This window comes from Stegostoma tigrinum, chromosome 15, assembly GCF_030684315.1.
Source record: "Stegostoma tigrinum isolate sSteTig4 chromosome 15, sSteTig4.hap1, whole genome shotgun sequence".
In the NCBI taxonomy this organism is placed as follows: Eukaryota; Metazoa; Chordata; class Chondrichthyes; order Orectolobiformes; family Stegostomatidae; genus Stegostoma; species Stegostoma tigrinum.
This window is the reverse complement of record NC_081368.1, coordinates 50,102,519-50,126,190: the sequence shown is the minus strand read 5'-3', so window position 1 is coordinate 50,126,190 and position 23,672 is coordinate 50,102,519. Positions and strand designations below refer to the sequence as shown.

At 40.6% G+C, this 23,672-nt stretch overlaps 1 protein-coding gene across 4 annotated transcripts in view; it reads left to right on the top strand.

The window, feature by feature from the left end:
* The window catches only part of LOC125458803 (mitochondrial fission factor-like), a 29,622-nt gene extending 6,385 nt beyond the window's left edge, over nt 1–23,237 (top strand). The window contains exons 4-9 of one of the 4 annotated variants that reach the window (XM_048544492.2): nt 2,420–2,577; nt 6,407–6,480; nt 9,448–9,603; nt 16,313–16,384; nt 21,400–21,478; nt 21,856–23,237. In XM_048544492.2, the coding sequence (XP_048400449.1) occupies nt 2,420–2,577; nt 6,407–6,480; nt 9,448–9,603; nt 16,313–16,384; nt 21,400–21,478; nt 21,856–21,987 (671 nt within the window). In that variant the 3' untranslated portion in view covers nt 21,988–23,237. The remainder of the gene's footprint in view (nt 1–2,419; nt 2,578–6,406; nt 6,481–9,447; nt 9,604–16,312; nt 16,385–21,399; nt 21,479–21,855) is intronic. The other 3 variants (XM_048544490.2, XM_048544493.2, XM_048544494.2) reach the window with 3 other exon arrangements.
* Nucleotides 23,238–23,672: the final 435 nt, after the last annotated feature.

Genomic DNA, 23,672 nt, shown 5'->3' with positions numbered 1-23,672 from the left:
TCCAGCTTCACACTTTATTATCTCGGATTTTATCAGAGCTAGGACGAAATAGATTAGGCTCCATTTTGTCAGCACAAAGGAAGAATTCGGGACTGAGGCTAACTTAAGTAGTTGGGTTTAACTAACACTGATGTGGTGCTCACCTCTGGTGCTGTATGCTCCAAGCTGGCCTTAGCAAGATTCATGCCCGAGTGAGGTTAGAAAAGATGGTGCCTTTTAGCCTGGGTTTTCTTCTGCTTGCAGTTTGGTTTATACGAAATTGTTTAGGGGAGGGAGCAGAAGGAGAAGGGGCAGAGTGTGTGTTTTTCACACCCATACAACACAGACTCCCATATGCACGGACCATTTTTTTCAAACCTCCTGACCCCTGCTTTTACGCATGCATAATCTCTCTCAAATACATGTTCACACCTTGGCATGGATGTGCACGCACGCGCACACACGCACACCAAATTGTTTTGTCCAAATGCAGAGACTCGCTTTCTCGCGCTCTCTCATGTTCACTACTCATATATAATATATATCTACATATAGACACACACTCTGTCTCTCACACAATTTTTCAAAGAAAATTCCCAACAACAGCTGATACCTGAAGGTTTGAGCTCTTGTGCATCAAATTTGCAAAAGAAAAATCCTCAACCAAAATGCCCACTTTCAGTTGATCAATCAGTGCTGTTTCATATGGAGAAAGCACAGAATAGCTCATGCCCAGAAAATGCTCTTGGTTGAGGATGCAGTGTCAGTCAATAGGTGCAGTATGAAAGCATCACTATTGATGGGTCAGGTGGGTCTTAAGGACTTAGTTGCCATACTTGGTTTGTGGCAATAGCTGACATAACAGAACCAAGGGAAAATTTGCTAAAACTTCCCCCGACTGATTTATCAGTCACAGAAGCGGCTTTTCTCATGACAATATTGGTAGGAATGATTACCTGAGAATCACCATGGATACAAAGTCCCAACATTTTTTTTGTGGCAGTACCACTATACTAGGATTCAAAATTGATTGAGCTGCCCAAAACTGGGTATGCACGATGTGCAGTGTCACGTCTGCGGCAGAATATTGTCACTGACGCACAATTTGGATTCAACACTTGCTTCAGATTTTCTTTGCTTCATTCAAGCATGAGGAAGAGAGTTGAATTCTTGAGTTGAAGTGAGACTGGTAGCCCTTGACATCAAGAGACCTTTTGACTGGATGCAGCATCAAAGTCTTAGCCAAATTGAAGTGAATGTCAATCACAAAATATTGACTAATCAAAACAGCAGATAGTTGAGGCCAATCATTTCAGTCCTATTCGGTGCCTCATTACCACAGTTCCTCAAAGTATTCTCATACATCCAACAATCTTCAGCTACTTTATCAATGACTTGCTCTCAGTCATAAGGAGAAATGTTTGTTGATAATTGCTAATGTTGACAATAATCACAATATCGTGACTATTCAGGTACTGAAGCAGTCCTTGGCCCATGTGTGATAAGACATGAACAGCATTCAGGCTTGGGTTGATAAATTGCAAGTAACCACTCAAGTATCAGACATTTATCATCTCAATTAAGAGAGAAACTAACAATCTCCTTTTCACATACAGTCACATTTCCATTGCTGAATCCACAACTATCAACATCTGTTGAGCTATGTTCCTTCTAATTATTTCTGCTGCTGTGTATACACCTAGGGCCCATGTGCAGCCGTGTCTTGCAGAATTAGAAGTTATTGCATGTGAATAGTGGCTGTGCAGCTTGGAGCAAGTGTTGCTTAGACGTTACCATTGACTGGAAATGGAGTTGAATCAACCATTTTAAATAACCATAGCTCCAGAAGCAGGTCAGAGGCTAGGCTTCTGCAGTTAGCAACTCACCTCCTGAATCCCCAAAACCTGTCCAACATGTACAAGGCACAAGCTTGGAATGTGCCTGGACATGCCTTAGTGAGTGCCAGATGTTGAAGAAGCTCGCATAATTGGTATTTCACTCTTAAATATTCACACATTGCATTTATGGTGTCCCAATAGTACAACGTTTACCACTTAAAATAACAAGGTGCATGGCAACACAGCCTCATTTAAAAGATGGAGAATAAATATCACCAGCTGTCGTAATTGTTCTGTTTAAAGACAAGTTTTGAGGAAAGAGTCATGTGACTTTCTAGCTCAATCAGGGACCTAATGGGGAGTCTGCACAAGGTTGTGAGCACTTGCTCAGCAGTTGAATCTGGGAGTAAGGTACTCTAGAATTGTGTAATGGACTCTAAGTAATAGTTATTGTAATAATTTGTTGTTTTGTACATTAACTAACAGACACTTGCAACTATGAAAAATATGAACTCACAGTAAGAACTTGTGCAACAGCAATAAGTCGCTACAAATTAGAGAACTTGATAATTAGATTTAATGGAATGCACTGTTCTCTTTAGAAACAGAAATGCAGGATATTGGTGCAAGACCATACTTATATGGTTGGTTCCACAACAACCCATCGATAACAGATCCTCCACCACTCAGTATCTCTCCTAACTTAATGTTTGGACCCACCCATGCTCTGAATGTGGACCGACCTGAGAGTCCAATGCAGGTGTGTTAATGATAACATTGTGTTCTTCCATAATGTTTCAATGTACTTTTGAGCTTGCCAAGCCAGCTGTCCTTCTGATTCCCCACAACCCCGTTTCCAACTACCCCATCTAATGAAAGGAGTTTAAAAATAGAAAACATAGTTTGAATTTTTATTCCGCCTTCCATAACCCAGATATCATAAAGCAGTTAACAGTTTAAAACTATTTTGGAATGTACTTACTATTCAAATATAGAAATCTACTGTAGCTAGTCTTCACATAGTAAAGTCTGGCAATAGCAATCAGATGATTGACTAGATTATCTGTTTTTGTGGTGTTGATTGGGGGAAACAATTCTGGTTAAAACAGCAGAAGTAACCCTCTGCTCTTGGTTTGAATAGTACTGTAGGATTATTTATGTTCACTGGACATGAGGGTTCTTGTTTTTACACTTCTGAAAGACAGTATCTGCAACAATGCAACATTCCCTTGTTGCTGAATTGAATTTTCAGACTGGATTATGTGTTTGAATCTATGATGAGGTCCCAGAACCCATGACCTTTTGGCTCCATTGTAGGTATTTCCCTTGGCCAAAGGTGATAGATTTAAGTCTGTGTTGTCAGTCTTTTGAGCTCAGTTGGAAAGGTTTAGTCTATTCTTGGGTGTGAGGTATTCACCAGAGTTCTGAGATGGTGCAAGGTAAAAATTCGTTGAACTCTCCTTCGTCTGGCATGTGATAGCTAAATAAAATCATATGGTCAATTACCTACAAACAGTCGACTGCAGAATTAAATGTTTAAATTATTCTTGTGAATTAAATCTGAAGATATCCATGTATAGCCACCCTATTAAAAAGTTTTTTTTCTGTCAATATCTACAAAGCAGACTTCTCAGAATATGAATATTATTGGCAAAGGAGTGTATTATTGATTCCTGGTTGCCTTAATAAAGTAGAATGCCAACTTTTGAATTAAATTCACCTGAGCAAGAAGCAAACACAATATAAAATGTTAGATAACAAGGTGTAGAGTTGGATGAACACGGCAGGCTAAGCAGCTTACATTAAAGTCAAAAGGTCCTGGGTTCTGGGACCCCATCATAGATTTAAACACATAATCCAGTCTGAAAATTCAGGAGAGCTGCCATTTTGGGTCTGGACCCTGCTTCAGAAATGGGGAAGGGGATTCTCATATACATAGAGAAATAGGGGAAGGCGAATGGAAGATGGATAAAGGAGCAGAAAGTTGGAGAGGAGATGGACTGGTAAAGGAAGTGGGGTGAAGCCAGTAAAGGTGAGTGTAGGTGGGGAGTTAGGATGGGGGTTGGTCAGTCAAGGGAAGATGGACAGGTCAAGGAGGTGAGATGAGGCTTGTAGGTAGGAGATGGGGATGGGGGTTGAGGTGGGAGGAGCGGATAGGTGGGAGAAAGGGCGGACAAGTCAGGGTGGTGGGGAAGAGCTAGGATCGTTCTGGAATGCGGTTGGGGGCAGGGAAACTTTGAAGCTTGTGAGGTCCACATTGATACCATTAGTCTGCAGGGTTCCCAAGTGAAATATAAGGTGGTGTTCCTGCAACCTTCGGGTTGTCATCATTGTGGCACTGGAGGAGGCCCAGGATGTACATGCCCTCCAAGGAGTGGGAGGGGGGTAGTTGAAGTGGTTTGCGACTAGGAGGTGCAGTCGTTTGTCGCGAACTGAGCGTAGGTGTTCCACGAGTCAGTAGGCTTGAGATATTTATCAGTTTCCAGGTGGTTTCCAGAGATGGAAACAGAGAGGTCCAGAAAGGAGAGAGAGAGAGAGAGAGAGAGAGGTATCAGTGATGGTCCAGGTGAACTTAAGGTTGGGGTGGAAGGTGTTAGTAAAGTGGATGAACTGTTCGAGCATGTGGTGGGAGCATGAGGCGTCTCCGATACAGTCATTGATAGAACAGAGGACGAGGTGGGAGTTATAGTCAGTGTAGTTTCGGAAGAGGGATTGTTTCATGTATCCTACAAGTCGATGACTGTATCAGTGCCACTTCGTGCTCCCACGAGGAGCTCGAACAGTTCATCCACTTTACTAACATCTTCCGCCCCAACCGTAAGTTCACCTGGACCATCTCCGATACCTCTCTCTCCTTCCTGGACCTCTCTGTTTCCATCTCTGGCAACCACCTGGAAACTGATATCCATTTCAAGCCTACCAACTTGTGGAACACCGACGCTCTGTTCACGACAAATGACTGTACCTCCCAGTCGTAAGCCACTTCAACTCCCCCTTTCCACTCCTTGGACGACATGTCCGTCCTGGGCCTCCTCCAGTGCCACAATGATGCCACCCGAACTTTGCAGGAACAGCACCTCATGTTTCGCTTGGGAACCCTGCAGCCCAATGTTATCAATGTGGACTTCACAAGCTTCTAAATCTCCCCGCCCCCAACTGCATCCCAAAACTAGCTAGCTCGTCCCCACCTCCCTGACCTGTCAGTCCTTTCTTCCACTTATCTGCTCCTCCCACCTCAATCCCCATCCCCACCTCCTGCCTACCTGCCTCATCCCTGCCTCCTTGACCTGTCCGCCTTCCCTTGACTGACCAACCCCCGTCCTAACTTCCCACCTACATTCACCTTTACTGTCTATATCCCCGCCTCCTTGAACTGTCAGTCTCCTCTCCACCGATCTGCTCCTTTATCCATCTTTCTTCTGCCTCCCCCCCTCTCTCTCCCCCCCTCTCTCTCCCCCCCTCTCTCTCCCCCCCTCTCTCTCCCCCCCTCTCTCTCCCCCCCTCTCTCTCCCCCCCTCTCTCTCCTCCCCCTCTCTCCCCCCCTCCACCCCTCTCCTCCCCTCTCTCTCCCTCTCTCTCTCTCCCCTTCTGTCTCTCCTCCCCCTCTCTCCCACCCCTCCTCTCTCTCTCTCTCTCTCTCTCTCTCTCTCTCTCTCTCTCTCTCTCTCTCTCTCCCTCCCCCTCCCCTTCTCTCTCTCCCTCCCCTTCTCTCTCTCCCTCCCCTTCTCTCTCCCCCTCTCTCTCTCCCCCCTTCTCTCTCTCCCCCCTTCTCTCTCTCCCCCCTTCTCTCTCTCCCCCCTTCTCTCTCTCCCCGCCTTCTCTCTCTCCCCCCTTCTCTCTCTCCTCCACCTCTCTCCCCCCTCTCTCACCCCCCCTCTCTCTCTCTCTCCCCTTCTCTCTCTCTCTCTCCCCTTCTCTCTCTCTCTCTCTCCCCTTCTCTCTCTCTCTCTCCCCTTCTCTCTCTCTTCCCCCCCCCTTCTCTGTCTCCGCCCCTTCTCTCTCTCCCCCCTTCTCTCTCTCCCCCCCTTCTCTCTCTCCTCCCCTCCCCCCTCCCCCCTTCTCTCTCTCTCTCCCCTCTCTCTCTCTCTCTCCCCCCCTCTCTGCCCCCCCCTCTCTCTGCCCCCCCCCTCTCTCTGCCCCCCTCTCTCTCTGGCCCCCCTCTCTCTCTGGCCCCCCTCTCTCTCTGGCCCCCCTCTCTCTCTGGCCCCCCTCTCTCTCTGGCCCCCCTCTCTCTCTGGCCCCCCTCTCTCTCTGGCCCCCCTCTCTCTCTGGCCCCCCTCTCTCTCTGGACCCCCTCTCTCTCTGGACCCCCTCTCTCTCTGCCCCCCCTCTCTCTCTGCCCCCCCCTCTCTCTCTGCCCGCCCTCTCTCTCTGCCCCCCTCTCCCTCCCTCTCTCTCTTTATTTCAGAATCCCCTTCCCCTCCCCCATTTCTGAAGCAGGGTCCAGTCCTGAAACGTCAGCCTTCCTGCTCCTGTGATGCTGCTTGGCCTGCTGTGTTCATCCAGCTCTGCACTTTGTTATCTCAGATTCTCCAGCATCGGCAGTTCCTACTATCTCTGAAACAATATAAAATGTTATTTTGTTACAGACTGCTAGTAGACAACGAGCATTAAGTGAGAATGAAATTTGTCTATCGAGTGTGTCCAGGCGGCAGAGGAATTTGTAAGTGCAACATGTTGATTTTTGTCTGTTTTGTGATGTTGTACGCAGTTAAAATAATGATAAATATAGCATTCTCAGAGAGTGGAATGAAGAGTAACCCAATATGGAATGGGAAGGTCAATAATTTTACTGAAGCCAATGATTTTACTGTTATTATCACTTAACTAATGGAAAAGGTCAAGTGGATTATGAATATTTTAATCCCAAATAAAATAAACTTTATCAGACTTTTCTTTTGCATATGTCGAGGCTGAATATTAGAGTGGCTCAACACATACCCATTTTACATCAGAGACTGCAGGTTCATATACAAAATTAGTTTGACCCAGATCATAGGAAGCACAGCCCTCATCAAAATTTCTGAAATAATCTGAGTTGAAAAGGCTGGTTATTCTGGGATTTGGAAATGCTGCATGCAAGACCTACTCCTTTCTTGCATTTGAATATCGAAATTATTACAACCCACTGGGGTAGAGTATAAGTTGGGCGTTGTTATTCTTGGAATCAGAGAAAATGTTAAAGGTTTTTTAAAATTATACACGGCACCCAAATTTCCCTAATTTTCATACCATTGGTCACGAGAAAGCATCACCCAGGTTTCTGTACTAAACAAATTTATTATAAGTATTTGTAATTATTGTCTAATGAAACTAATAATTTTTTTAAAATCCTTTGACATATAAGATTACTAAGTAAAACTCTAATAAACTCCTCTTTACACACACGCACAAACCAGCCCCTCCACTTCCACCGTGGTCTTTGCTTCTCAATTCCAATGTTGAGATTCCAGGCCCTTGATGTGTAGATGTCTTGCTTTTTTTGGAGGCCTTCATTGGTTTGTAAGAAGTACAGAGTGATTCACTTGGGAAATGTCTGTCCCTGCAATAGCCTCTGTAGGAAACAAAACTAATTTCTTCAATTTAGACTGAGTTTTTAACAGCAGTTTCTGTTGATGAGAACAACAGCACACTTCTATATTTTCCTCTCTAACTTGTTTCCAGTTCCAACCTAGTCAGTTTTCTCTTGCAAACAATTCACCAGCTTCTGATTGCCTGCCCTTTGTAAAAACCCAAAACAGTATTGAATTCCTTGCTGTGAAATTATACAGCCATCCTAGTAAATCTCTATTTTTAAAAACAGTTCTTTTTCTTTGCGGTCCATTGATTTTAAAAACCACAAAAATAAGATGTGTTTTTTTCAGAATCTTGGTGAGAAGATGTAGTGAGATTAAATCAGCTCACCATGCCAAATATATTCTAATCTTCAGCAAAGACCATCTTCCCATTTATTAACCAAAAACAGGTACTAAAAATTAACTTTACAGGTAAACATTAAAACCAATCAGTAATTTCCGGATCTATTAACATTTTTAATTGACATTGCATTAATTTAAGCCTCAAAAGCTGCTCGTTACTTTTGGATATAAAGACGACTGGAAGTCTCTGGAAGCACCAAAAAACTTTTAATTTTGCTATCTATTATTAGATCACCCGATGGCCAGATAACAGTACAATCACAGACAATTTCACAATCCTATCAAAACCTGATAATCACCAGGGAACAAGAAGAGTTCATTTTTAAATGGTGTGGAACATACAGCCTTCCCAGAACTGAAGAACATGGTGCTTAAGGCCTCACTTCTGAACCCTATAATTTCTTTTAAAAGTCACTGCCATAGCTAATATAACAGCTATGGAGTGTTAACTGCAAAGTAATTTCCATAATGCACATGTTCACTATCTATTCTATTTTATTGAACATAAACATTTTTGAATGCAGAAATGAAACTTTGGATAGGTTTGCAAAATGTATGCATTGACGCATCTACAGTGCAGTGTAAAAATAAACTTGCATTTATTCAGTGCCTTTTCTGACTCAACTTTCACTTATCATCGGATATTTCAGACGACTTTGCAGGTGGTGAAATATCTTTTGCAGTGTAGTCACTATTATAATTTCAGAGATGCAGCAGCCATGCATTTGGCAAGTTCCCACAAACAGCCATTTGATAATAACCAGAAAATCTATGGTGTTAATTGAAGAATTAATATTGGCCAGGACACCAGGATTAGCTTCTTCAAGATAATGCTATTGGATATTTTGCATCTCTATGAGGATCTCAGTTTAGTGTCTCATCTGAAATCTGACGCCTGCAATTGGGCACCACTCCCTCAAAGTCATCTTTGATTTTTGTGCCTTCGTCTGAATTGGGTTTCACATAGTCATAGTTGTACAGCACAGAAACAGACCCTTTGGTCCAACCCATCCATGCGGACCAGGTATCCCAATTTGACCTAATCCCATTTGGTCCACATCCCTCAAACTCTTGCTTTTCACATACCCGTCCGATGCCTTTTAAATATTGTAATTGTATCCAGCTCCACCACTTTCTGTGGGAGCTCGATCCATACATGTACCTAGAATCTTCTGATTCAGAAGAGAAAGTCCGACCAACTGAGCCACACTGATACCAGCTGCACCTTCCATGAGACCCTCTAAAATCTCTGTCTCATTATACAACTTCATAATTGACAGATTAAGTTTATTTGACAAATATTAACAAAAAAACTCTGCTAACCAATCTATTAAAGAAAAGAACATATAGTCCTTTTACTAAATGCAATGAGGAATGTTCTAAATTTATTGTAATCTCTAGTTCATTCTAATGGATATCAGTCTTTCTTGACAATGTAAAGTGACCACAGAACATTTTTATTACCAAGTTCTTTTAATCTAACCTCAAGACCACTAATTGAAAACAGACAGCAAAAAAATGGATGACTGAACAATTTGAATGACTGTTCAAAGCATTTGTTTTTAATGTTTATCAGCCATTGTATATGCAATTTACATCTGAAATATTTTGCTATGTCCTGCAATGCAATATTTTACAGAAAATTACTTGACAATGTCCCTGCACTAGTCACTCATTTGCTTTAACAATGTTATGCTTTATCCATTCTATAGGACTGATCACTCCAGTGGTCCAGTACATCCCTTCCCTTCACCTGGACCTGGCCAGGCATCCTTTTCAATTCATAATGTATGCAATGTAGTAATATATATTGGACACAAACTAACAGAATACTTGATGGAAACAGTCAATCAGAAAATGCAAAGAAGGTGATTGGAATTAGCTTGTATAACACCAATGAATTTTTTTGGTGTTCGTGCTAATATTCTTATTTAAACTGTGCTTGAGTGCATCACTTTATAAGCTTGTTAATTGTCACCGTTTTCCAATAACAACTTATGCATCTGATTGTATGCTTTGCCATCAATACTAACCTTGCTCCTCTAATTCAGGGAAACATTCTGATAATTCACAGTTTTTTTGGGAAAACATAACCATCCTGCTGCTGGATCATGATGTTCTGACTTAACCCCTGTTTTTGTGAAGCATGTTAACTTGTAAGGGAAATTTCTGTGCTTCTGAACACTGTAGGATTAGAATACCATTCCATTCTTGTGCTGATTTTTTCTTAGTATTTGATAACCCTGATTAAGTACTGCATGAGCTAAATGAAGACCTGTTTAATGCCACGTTTCCCACCTGCCATTGTTGAAAGCGTTGGATTTGCATTGTGATGTTTGTGTCCTTTGAAGCTTTTACTGAAGCCAACAGGCACTGACTTATTGTGAAATACAAATAAAATGTTAACCGTTTAATCAGCAATTGTCAATCTCACAAGTGAAAATAAAGAGTAATATATTATGCATGGAGAGGTTCAGAATATTGCATATGAACCTTTGGTATGGAGACTAAAATTGTTCTTCATTTTTGGTGGAGGAAAGGAATAAAGGATGAACTACCAAATGGTGCCTTGCTAATGTAGCTGAATATAGTTCTTTTATATCAATTTCTATCAGCAGGAAATTGAGAGAAGAAGGAATTTGGAGACAATTTTAACTCAGTCATAACTCAGTTACAGATTTAAAGTGGGATCAGTGTCAGCAAATGATCTAGTTGAGGAAACTAAGGCTTGAGCAATTTGCACCATACTCTGGAACCACTTAAGCTGCAAAATGCTTTGACTCTTTTTCATTGCAGTTACTGTTGAAGAAGCCAGCGAAAGGCCTAACGTTCTTGTGTATCTATCTAACATAAAACTTGCTGTCCGTTAACTGTCTGTAATTAACTTTGTGCTTGTAATTGCTTGGCCTTCCATGCTTTTAGATTACGAACATGTGACTGACAGTTTAAGTAGGTCATTTGGGCCCTCAAGCTTGCTCTACCATTCAATGAGATTATGACTGATCTTTGGCATTTCAAATTTCACATTCTTATTTATTCCCGATTTAACATTTGCTTTCCTTGCTAAGCGAATCTGTATTCTAAACAAAATATTGTGAAAGTTGGAGATCCCAACTAAAAGCATTAAGTGCTGGAAAAACTAAGCAGGTCTGGTGGCATCTGTGGAGAGAAAGTAATGGATTTAACATGTGAGTCTGAGGAGTCAATGGCCTTGAAACGTTAATTTTGTTTCTCCACAGTTTTTCCCAGACCTGCTGGGTTTCTCCAGCAATTTCTGTTTTTATTTAAGAATCCATCTACTTATGCCTTAAGAAGATTTAGTGACCACCCCCCGCTTTTTACCATTTTCTGAGACAGATAATTTCAAACCCTCATAGATTTTTCTCATCTCTGTCCTAGAACAACAATCCATAATTTTCAAACCGTGCCTCTTCATTCTGAACAAGCCCACAAGAGGGACACCCTTTCCATGTCCTCCTTGTCAAGAGCGCTCAGGATCTTTCCACTTCAAACAGGTCACCCCACAGTTCTAAACCCCAACAAATATAAGCCTAGCCTGCCCAACTTATCCAGTTACCTTGTTACCTTAGGCAACAAGGTGTAGAGCTGGATGAACACAGCAGGCCAAGCAGCATCAGAGGAGCAGGAAAGCTGATTTTTCGGTTCAGCTCCTTCTTCGGAAAGATACACCTCCGATTCTCCAGCATCAGCAGTTCCTACTACCTTGTTACTTTTCCAGTTTTAGGGTTGTTACCTTTCTGCTTCTAAATTCTGTGTCTTATTCGCTACGCTTGAGGAAGGAGCTGAGCTCCAAAAGTTTGCATTTTAAAACAAACCTGTTGGACTATAACCTGGTGTCATGTGATTTTTTTTATTTTGACCTTGTCCATCTCAGTTCAACATTGGCATCTCCACATCAATCTATCCTCATAAGTCCACCCACTAATTCCAGGCACCATTGCAGTAAGGCTACAAAGCATTAATGTTCTTTTGTTAAATAAGAAAACCAAAACTATCTATGTATTGGTCTATCAATACACTGTTTAACTGAAGCATAATGACCATACTCTTATGGTCAATTCCTCTCAAAATATAGCATCCTATTGACCTTCTTGATTGTGCTGTATTTGCATGTTTGTGACTCATGCACTAGAATACTTAAATCTATCTGCACCTTAGAATTCCACAGTCTTTTTTCCATTTCAGTAATACAATGCTTCTAAATTCTTCTGGCTAAAATTAACAACCTTACATTTTCCAACATTGTAGTTCATCTACTAGGTTGCACACAGATCTCTGTGGGACATACAGCCAATCAAAGAATGTTTTATGCTTTCTCAGTTTTCTGTAAGCCAGTTGGCCAATCTTCTATCCATGCTGCTATGGTACCCCCTACACTGAGCTTTTTCACAATAACTTTTTAATATGACGTGTTATCAGATGCCTTCTATAAATCTAAGTGTATATGTCACTATGTCACCTCCTTATTTGCAGCATGTTACTCCTTCAAATAAGTTAAATAAATTGATAGAACATGATTTTGCTTTAGCAAAGCCATGCTGAATCTTGCCAATTATTTGAAATTTTGAAGTGTGCAGCTATAATCACAAATGATTGATTTGAATACCTTCCCATAAGAGAAGTCAAGATATAGTTGCCTGTTTTCTGCTGCCCTGTCTCCTTGAATAGAGGCACAATATAGTTAATACTTTCCAGTCTGATGGAATAATACTTTCCAGTCTTTGGTTAGTATTACTTGTGATTGTAAGTTCACAAAATTCCTCTTCCCTTCCACCTCCTGATTTGTACCTGTTACCGTTTTGTTTTGTATTCTCTGTTGTGAAATAAAAGCAAAATATTTGTTCATTTAATTTATTATCTACTATTAACTCTCATTCTCTCCTTCGCTCTCTCGCGCTCTCTACAGGATCAATACTCACTTTATTTTCTTCATTTTCCCTATTTAAATATGTGCAGAAGCTTTTCCTATTTGTTTTTATGCTCCCAGCTAGCTTTTACTCACATCAGTTTCTTCCTCTTAATTAACCTTTCAGTCTTTTTCTGCTGTTTTTCCAATACTGATCAATCAGCTGACCTTACCACTCATCTTTGCACAGTTGTATGCTTTTTCCTTAAGCTTGAAACTTGCCCTAATTTCTTTAGTGGGAATCCATTTATTCTGAGTATTCTGAAATATCACCGTAAATGCTTGCCACTGCGTCACAATTGATCAACCCTCTAACCTAATAAGCTAGATAATTTCAGCTAGCTCAGCTTTCCTGTCCATTCTGTTGTGCTTATTTAGGTCTAACATACTAATCTTAAATGCAACATTTTCTCTTTCAAACTCAGTATAGAATTCAATCATTGTATTCACTACAACTGCTTTTATTCTGAAGTCATTAATTTTGTCACATTGCACAATTCCAAGTATAATATTTTAAGAAAAGCAAAGAACTGCTGATGCTGGAAATCAAAAACACAAGCAGACATTGCTGGAAAAACTCGGCAAGTCTGGCAGCATCTGTGGAGAGAGATATTTCAGGACAAGTGACCCTTCTTCGGCGCGTCAGTGAGCAGGTTATTGCTGAGCAGATGCTGCTTGATAGCTCTTGATATCTTCCATCGCTTTACTGATGATCGAGATTAATGGGATGGCAATTGGCAAGGTTGGATTTGTTTAGTTTATTTGTATGAGACATACCTGGGCAATTTTCCACATTGTCGGGTAGATGCCAGTGTTATAACTTAATGCAAGATCTTGGCTAGGGGAGCAGCAAGTTCTGGAGCTCAACTCTTGAGTACTGTTGCCAGAATATTATCAGGCCCCATAGCTTTTCTGCTATCCAGTGCCTCTAATTATTTCTTGATATCATATGGAGTGAATTGAATTGACTGAAGGCTGCCATCTGTGATGCTGAGGACCACCAGGGGAGGCCAAGATGGCTCATCTGCTTGATGCTTCTGGCTGAAGATTGCTGAAAATGCTTCATTCTTGTCTTTTGTGCTGATATTTTGGGGATCATTGGGCATTTGTGGAACCCCCTTTTCCAGTAAGTTGTTTAATTGCCCATCCACCATTTATGACTGGATGTGACAGAACTGCAGGGCTTAGATCTGATCCATTGGTTGTGGGATTGTTTAGCTTTATCAGATGCTGTTTGGTATAAAGTAGTCTTGATTGGAAGCTGCACCAAGTTTATACCTCATTCTCAAGTATGCATGGTGCTGCTGCTGGCACGTTCTGTTGTGGTCTCCATGGAACCAGGGTTGATTCCTGGCGTGGTAGTAATGCTTGAACAGGTGGTCTGCTGGGCCATGAGGTCGCAGATTGTGCTGGAGTACAAGTCTGTTGCTGATGGCCCGCAGCACCACATGGATGCCCAGTCTTGAGTTGTTAGATCTGCTCAAAATCTATCCAATTTAGCATGGTGATAATGTCACAACATGATGGAAGGTATTCTCAATACGAGGATGAGACTTTGTCTCTGTAAGGACTGTGTGATGGTCACACAGTCAGATGATTGGCAGCTTGGTAGGGATGCGGTCAAGTATGTTTTCCCCTCTTGTTGGCTCCCTCACCATCTGCCACAGACCCAGTCTAGCAGCTGTCATGATGCTGCTGAGCCACTCTTGGTGGTGGACATTGAAACACCCCCACACAGAGGATATTTTGCACCCTTGCCACTCTCTGCATTCTCCAAGTGTTGTTCAACATGGAGTACTGACATTGTCTGTCAGAATGTTAGGCCATTGCTTGGTTAGTCCGTGAGATAGCTCTCCCAGTTTTGTAGCCCCAAGATAGTGGGTCAGGCGGACTTTGCAGGGCTGACAGGGCTGCTCTGCAGTTGTCTCTTCTGTCTTGACCACTTTCTGGGTTGATGCCAAATAGTGGGCTGGTTTCATTCCTTTGTTGAGACTTCATGGAGATTGACTCAACCGAGTAGCTCGCCATGCAATTTCAGAGGGCAGCTGAAAGCCAGCCACATTCTGGTGCGTCTGGAATCACATGTAAGTCACAGCAAGTGAGGAAGGCAGATTTCCTTCCCTGAACTAGATAGGTTTTTCCAACAATTACAGATCATAAGATGCCCCACAGAGTGGAAATGGGCCATTTGGCCCAACAAGTCCACACCGACCCTCCAAAGAGCATCCCACCCAGACCCATCCACATAACCCTGCATTTCCCGTGGCTAATGCATCTAACCTACACATCCCTGAACACTCTGGACAATTTAGCATGGCCAAACAACCTAACTTGTACAACTTTGAATTGTGGGAGCAAACTGGAGCACCTGGTGGAAACCCACGCAGAAATGGGGAGAACTTGCAAACTGCATCTTTGCAATCAGTTGCCTAAGGGTGGAATCAAACTCACCTCCCTGGTGCTGTTAGGCAGTGGCACTGAACACTGAGCCACTGTACCGCTCTTATATGTCTCATTGAGACCTGCTCAGTTTCACCTGCAATTTTTGTCTTGCTATGAACTCCTCATCTGGGCTACACCTGCCAATCTATCTTTTTCTAGTTTATTTGTTGACAAAAGTCGCTGTTATTGTCATCTTTTATCAGGAGTTTTGTTTTGTAGGTAAAGGGGGTAATTTTGCTGTAATGAAAATGAAAAAGCTGGAAATCTGAAGCAAACACAATCCTGGAGAAATCAGCAGGTCTGGCAGCATTTGTGGAGAGAGAAACCATAGTTGATGTTTCAAGTTGCATATGACTTCTTCAGAAGTCATCTTCTGAGGAAGAGTCATACTACATTCAAAATGTTAACCCTGTTTCACTCTCCACAGATGCTGCCAGACCTGGTGAGTTTCTCCAGTATTCTCTGAATTTTCCAGCAATAATTGCTTGGAAGGTGTATTATTCCCAGATTAATTTTGCACACTTCCTGACAAAATAGCCTGTGCATCTTTTCTCTGGGGAAACTAGAACATGATGAGGACATGTTCTCAGTTTAAGAAAAAGGTTACTATTTCCATTTTAATTTATCTGCCATGATAGAGTGGACCACAGAGAGTGGGTTTGAAACTGTTCAGTCGAGTTATGTACATGTATGGCTCATTTGTGGCAAAATACAGACTGTTCTAAGTATGAACATCTGGTAGTCAATTAATACTGAATGATGTACCTTTTTATTTTGCGTTACACTTTTTTAGTATGTGTAGAACATGTGATGGGGCTGTAAATATTTATGAACAGCAACAGCTATCTTAGAGGTGATGTGGTAGAGAGTTGAGTCAATGCCAGCAACCTCTACATGGGGTTGATTGATATTTGCTCGTGTTAGTGTTGGGATGATCAAATCAATTGCTGAGTTACTGTTTGCCTTTGCAGGCCTCTTTTACCTTGAACAAATTTAGCTTTCTACCAATACAGCATTGGTAAATGTCAGGGGAAGTGACTTGCCACACTTTTGTGCCCCACACAATTCCTTTAGCAAAAGAATCTATAAAATAAAGTCAGTGAGAAATATGGAAAAATGTCAAAGTTGTGCAGGGGCTTTGTGATATTTAGTTGCTTTGAATTAGCTAATATTTCTATGGCCAATCCAATTTATTTTTCCACTTTAAGGAATCGGTTCTCTAACCAGTCCCTTTCAGGAACCGTGTATTTGGATGGAATGAATCAGTCAAGGAATCAAAGGTGATTGGCATGTTTACTTTGATGCATTTGTGTTAACATGCTATGGTTTTGTCTCGTTTTCCTTCCTTGCACCTTTTTATGTTGCTGTAAGTACTGTACAATGAAAAAACCTATGACTCTATGTAACATTTACATCTATCAACTTTATCCAGATTGCTTCCAATCAAATTAGCAAAACTGCTTAGGTGCACATGTACATTAAATCCTGAGTATGTCATGTGTGATTAGGGAAGAAAGTAAAACTGGAATGCTCCACTTACTTCTTGCAGCCCCTATTACTCTCATGCAAGGTTATTTACTAAAAATGTTCACAAGCATAGCTTTGTATGAGACAGAATTGAAGATTTGTACAAAAATTTTGTTCCTTTTCCCTTTCCTACTCCTGATTTTTTTTTTCTTTTTCCCCTGTTTGTTATTCCTTGTTTTTGTTTACAATTTTCCAATTGGTTCTGTACATTGTTCATCCTATTTTAGTTCTACATCTGAACTTGTATCTCCATCCCGTTGAGCCTCAACTAATTTGAATCCTTAGCCCCTTCACATATAGACACAGTCTTCTACTATCACAACTTCACACTTTGGAATACTCTTGCTACAAGTCTTGCTAACTCTTTCCCAATTTCAAAAACTCCTTGCTTAGTCATGCTCGTAGTCCATGAAAATACATTTTCTCTCTTGAATCCTGCTGTACCTTTTGGATCTTTCAGGCAATTACAATGTTGTATAATTACACGTTGTATTCGTAAATACCATTAATTGCATTGCAAAATTTATCATATCACTAAGAATATAAAAATCTCAGGAATTTGGACCATTTGAACTGGAGTAAAGAATAATAACTCTAATTTAAAATAAGCACAGGATAGTTTTATGTACATAGGAAGAGATACATATTTATTATTAACATACCCATTAATGAAAAAAAAATTGACTGTACATTGAAGTTTCCAGTTCATAAGCTGTTGCCAGCAAAACAATTTCAGTATCTGTTATGCATTTCAAGGACAATGATTGAGTAGTCCTGTACCTATAATAAATAGATTGATTTGTTTCTTGTTAGAAGGCAGTCAAAATAACAACATTTTATTTTTAAAAATTTACGTTGTCAGCTTTGTGTGCAAATGGCCCATTGTACTTGTAGTTGAGGAATTCCTTGCTAACTTGATTTGATAAATACAGGAGTCATGAGCCTATAATCTGCCAAGGTATAGTTTATATACTGGTGTACTAATCTTTCAAAGAGCTGCCAAGGTGTTGCACAGGAGGCTGCTGAATAAGATAACACCCCATAATCCACACTCTAGGGATTCTATGATTCTGTTCTATGCTAGGAGCAAGGTGCTGACATGGATAGACAAGGCAGAGTGTGGGGCTAGAGGGGTCTTTTGGCAGCTGGTAACTAGTGGAATTCCACAGGGGTTAGTGTTGGGACCACAACTATTCATGTTATACATTAACAATCTGGATGAAGAAACTGAGGACATTATTACTCAATTTGCAGATGACAAAAAAAACTGAAGGACAGGTAGTGTTGAGGAGGTGAGGTGGCTGCAGAAGGATTTGGACAAGCTAAGAGAGTGGGCATAGAAGTAGCGAAAAGAATATACTATGGAACAAAAGCAAAAGTTGCTGTAAAACTTAGTAGGTCTGGCAGCATTTGTGAAGAAAAATTGGAGTTAACCTCTCAAGTTGGATGACCCTTCCTCAGAACCTCGTTAACACTGATTTTTCTTCATGGATACTGCCAAACCTGCTGAGCTTTTCCAGCAACTTCTGCACGCTTTTGTTCCTGATTTACAGCATCTGCAGTTCTTTGGGGTTTCACATAAAATATAATGTGGTATAGTTTGAGGTTATCTACTTTGAAAGAATGAGTAGAGGGATAAACTATTTTCTAAATAGGGGAAAGACTTCAGAAATCTGAAGTGCAAAGGGACCTAGGAGCCCTAGTTCATGGTTCTTAAGGTTAATTTGCAGCTTTAGTTGGAAATTGGGAAGACAAATACAATGTTTGCATATATTTTGAGAGGGCTAGAATACAAGGGCAACGATGTACTGCTGAGGCTCTACAAGGCTGTGGTCAGACTGCATTTGGAATATTGTGCGCAGTTTAGGGCTCAGTGCCTAAGGAGGGATATGCTGGCCTGGAAATGGTCCAAAAGAAGCTTACTAGAATGATGCTGGGGTTGAAAGGCTTGTCATATGAGGACACGTTGAGGACTCTGGGTCTGTACTCTATAGAGTTTAGAAGGATGAGGGGGATCTCATGGAAACTTGTGGAATGTTGAGAGGCATGGGTAGTGTGGATGTAGATAATGTTTCTACAAGTAGGACGCAAGGACACAATCTCAGAGTGAAAGGACGACCCTTTAGAAACAAGATGAGATGGAATTTCTTCACCCAGAAGATGGTGAATCTGTGGAATTCAATACTACAGAAGGCTGTGGAGGCTAAGTCATTGGGTGTCTTTAAGACAAAGATAGGGCCTTGATTAGTAGGGTGATCAAAGGCTGCAGGTAGAAGGCAGGAGAATGAGGTTAAGGATTGACAGAGCAGACTCAATGGGCTGAATAGCCTAATTCTACTCCTATCTTGTGGTCTGTTATTATGATCTGTCATATATTTGTCCGAGAGAGAACGGAGACCTGTTTATCAAATGCTGAGCTGTTTCTTTAGTTCCAAGGAAGTGAGTAGATTGCAATTCAGTGGGTCTGTCACTGCAGGATGTGATTTCTCTGAATGAGCTTCGATTCATTAGTTTTTGTCATGATTGTATTAAAATACTTCTCTATAATAAAAGACTTACATTTATATATAACTGCATGTATCCTTTGAGATATCAGAAAACCCTTCTCTGGAAGTTACTTGTATTTCAAGTATAATTACTGCTGGATTGATATTCCTGTATCTTTGTGGGATTTCAAAAGTAGAAAAAAATGATTGTGATTGTTGCAATGTACCAACAAGTTGTATGTTAGATTCTTAGTGTAGTTCCAGGATTCCTTGGATTCTTTGAGCAGTTTCCTTGAATTAAAAGGTATCAAACATAAGCCTGTTATTTAAGAAAAGAGGGAAAGGCAAAACCAGCAATTATGGACCTGTTAGACTAGCATTCATCATAGGCAAAATGCTAGCGTTTACGATTAGGAACGCAGTCGCAGACACTTAGAAAATGATACTGTGGTTAAGTAAAGCCAACATTTATGGTTTATTAAAGGAAAATTGAGTTTGCAAAATCAGACAAGTTCTTTAGGATGCTACTAGTAGGATGGTTAAGGAGGAACCAGCAGATGTAATATTGTAATATGTTTAGGATCTCAACTGGTATATGCGGCAGATTGTTGCAGAACATTAGATCTTAGGGGTCGGGGTTAGATACTGGCAGAGATTGAGAACTTGTTAATGGACAATCGGAAGAGTAGGAATAAACAAGTACTTTCAGATTGACTCTCTATAGCTAGTGATGTACCTCAAGGATCAGTACTTGATATTCAGCTTTTTACTATTTATCTATGTGGCCAAAATGAAGGGACTGAGTAAGTATTCAAATTTGTTAATAGGAACATAAATGCTGAGGATGATGCAGAGAAACTACATAGGGCTAGAAACAGGTTGGACGGATGGACATGAACACGGCTGATGGAATGCAACACAGTGAAATGTGAAATGTTTAAAAGCAGAATATTTTTGGTGGAAAACTGGGCAATGTTAACATCTTAGAGAGACCTGGGTGTTCTTGTACGTGAATCACAAAGTTATAATGCTGATACAACAAGCTAATGTGAAGATGTGGGATGTTACCTTTTGTTGACTTGTGAAAAGACATTTTACTACCATTGTATAGGGAACTGTGAGGACATGCAAATAAGGCTGCATATAGTTATGTCTCTTTTACTAACGAATAACATACTTGGCCTAAGCTGAGTGGAACAAAGGTTCACTGGAATGATTCCGATAGTAAGAGACTAGCCTCTGAGAAGATGTAGAACACACACCCTTTAGTACCTGGATTTTAGAAGTTCTAATTGAAGAATGTACAGTTATTATGGCGTTTTACAGTGTTGCTGCTGAGGAAATGCTTACCCTAACTGAAAGGATCACCATTGTCAGAGAATAAGGACTCAACCAATAAAGAATTGTAAAGAAATTTCTTCACTCAGTCGTGAATCTTTAGAATTCTTTACTCCAGGTACTGGTGGATGTTGATTGTGTTCAAGACCAACATTAATTGTTTTGGGTGTTAAAGGATATGGGAATAGTGCAAGAAGGTGGATTTGAGGTGGAAGATCAGCTGTGACCTTTTTGAGTGACTTAGTTGGCTTGAAAGGCTAAACGACCTGCCCCTCCTAATTTTTACATTTCTTACAGTACCTTTTAATGTCGAGAGCCATCTTGGGATGCTTCACCGATGCAATTTCAGAAAAATTGGGAGGGGTGATCAGAGCTATGCCAAAAAAATGAATTTTGGGTTGGAATGTATCCAAGATGTTCAAGGATTAAATTTAGTGTGGATGACCTAGATGGAACATGACACCACGTTAAGTGTGGAATAAAGAAAATGGAGCATGCACAAAGTCAGATCCATAAAAATGGAGCGTTCACGGGGATACATTTGGTTGTCTGGCTGAAAGAGATTGGAGATGGTGTAGAGGAAATCTATGAAGGCAGTTTAGCACGTTGACTATTGGAATTTAAAATTTAGGATACTAGGTGACAGGGAGTCAATGCACATCAACAAGGAAAAGGACAATGGGTGAGTGGGATAGTGTGCATTATGATATGGCTTGCAGAATTTAGTTGAGCAGGTTTATGAATGTTAGATTTTATTTGTAATATAAAGTCTGTGCTGGCTTACGAAGCCTTTTCTAGTAGTTAAAATTTTGGTATAAATCTGAAGGTTGAAGTTTGACAAGCTCTGTTCTGCATGATGATTCTAATTCAGAGATTTGAGGAGTGCTGTCCTAAAATTACTATCGGAGAAGAGCGAAGTTTATGTTTGCCTTTTAATTTTTCAGCATGGCCCATGACTACACAGTACCTGAAGGAGTCCTTGAAAATTTCAGTGTCATGGAAATTGTAACACTTCGACGTCAGGTAAAAAGTTTTGAACAGCAACGTTTACATGTGAAAGTATGATGAGTATGACAATTAGACTGTTGCAGGAACAGCAACTTCCCTGGATTTGGGGTGTAGTTATGTTTTCAGAGCTGTGTGTATCTTTACCTGGAAAATGTTTCCCAAACATAGCATTCAGTATGAATATTGGACACTTTGTCCAAAACCCTTAGACTACAAAGCAACTTCAAACACTAAATAAAATAACTTTTAACCCTATATTGACCTCCCAGTTTGTAGAGATCTATTTTAAATCCCGGAGAAAGGGGTAAGAGAAGAAAAGCAATAATTTACAGTTTTTATTTTGGCATTGAACTCCTTCATTGCACAATAGGGTCAACCTTTTTCTCTTTCAGTTGAACAAGTTGAATCGGCGCCTACAATTATTGGAACAGGAAAGTCGGGACCATGCTCGAAAGGAATTTGTGCTGTATTCCATCATCATTGCAGCTTGTTTTGTCAACAGTTGGCTCTGGTTGAAGAAGTAAATTCATTCTAACTGCATGTGTAGAGTTGGAAAAGAGTGCTACAAACTGACAGACAGAGACCACCTTCTGAATGCAGCAGGACGAAGCATTGTGAAGCAATTTGTATTATCACTGAAATACAAAGAAAGATGTCTTTCAAAACAGTTTCTTGACATCCTTTAGTAATATTGTGATGTTGGTTTGGGCAAGTCCATATTGCAAGTGTTAGCGTAATGTATTCAAAATCTAATTGATCACTGTAAAACTAACAAACAACGTTTTATTTAATCTACATCACACGGAAAATCTTACAACACTACTGATGCGATGTTCACTGCAATTATAGGGATAATGAAGAATGTTATGCAGAAACAAACGAGTTAACTTGATAAAGCATTAACTTCTGGGGAAAAGTACTTTTGATGGTAAGCAAAATTGCTTTTGTGTCTTGCACTCTTAGCCCCACTTACCCTCCACCAGCAATTTTGTCTGATATAATTGGCACTCATTTTTTGTTTATAATTTGCTCATGTGATGTGAGTTTCACTAACAAGGCCTGTGATCATTTGCCTTGAAGGTGTGCAGGAGGATCTGAGAATTTAGTTCCCCTCTGTCTTTTCTCCCCCTCCGGTTTTTCCATGAAGTGTATCCAGTTTCTACTTGATAACTTCTGTGGTGATACTATGATTTTAAGAGGTGTATTTTCTCCCTTTTAGTTTTATGAGAAAGGTTGAGTCTGAGGTGAAGAGCAGTCCGCTCCAGCCAGTGTAAAGTAAACAGCTTGTGAGGCCTTGGTTTTTTTTAAAAGTTGGAACAATAGAAGCAGCCTGAATGGGTGCAGTCAAGCTCCTGCAGAACCAGGATTTTTAGCTTTAGCCTTCAGCAGCAGTTACTGCTAAGCTCATGAAGTTGGATGTGGAAGCTATTTTTTTCCTCTCTCTGCTGCAGCTAAAAGCTTGGGCTCTCTTCCTACTGCTAGAGTTGCATATGAAGTAGACTGTTTTACTGAATTTGCCTTTGTCAAGGGTGTGTTTATAGTATGCTACTATTTTGGAACATGTTACTGTTTAGTCGCTAAATAATCTATTATTCTGTCAAGTTTCTAATAGAGTTAAATTATTCCAATTCCTTCTTTCTTTTGTTGTATTTTAACTGCAGTGTATGAATAAAGTGTACTTTGCTTCAAGACTAGTAGTTTGACTGGAATGCAATGCCTTACATGTACCATTTTAAAATAAGAAAATGTTAGGGCCTAGACTATCTTAATAAATTGCAAGAGGGTTTCAGTCTGGCCCATAATGAACTGGGGGCTCTTGTCAGTATCAAATCTCTAATTCTATGATGTGGAGGTACTAGTGTTGGACCTAGGTAGACAAAGTCAGAAGTCACACTAGGCTAGAGTTCAACAGGTTTGTTTGAAATCCCAAGCTTTTGGAGCATTGCTCCTTCATCTGGTGAAGTGAGACTTCACCTGGCGATGGTGTGGTGTTCTAAAAGCTTGGGATTTCAAATAAACTTGTTGGACTGTAACCTGGTATCATGTGACTTGTGACTTTCCCCAGTTCTAAGTTGGGTTTAGGGTTGTTGGGTTCGAAGGCAGTGAGTGGTGAGTGTTAGTATTTTTTCTCATGTATTGCATTTGCTTCATTTGAGAAAGTTTGCCTTGTGTAATAATAGCGCTTTAAGCCACACAGAGTTTCCTGGGG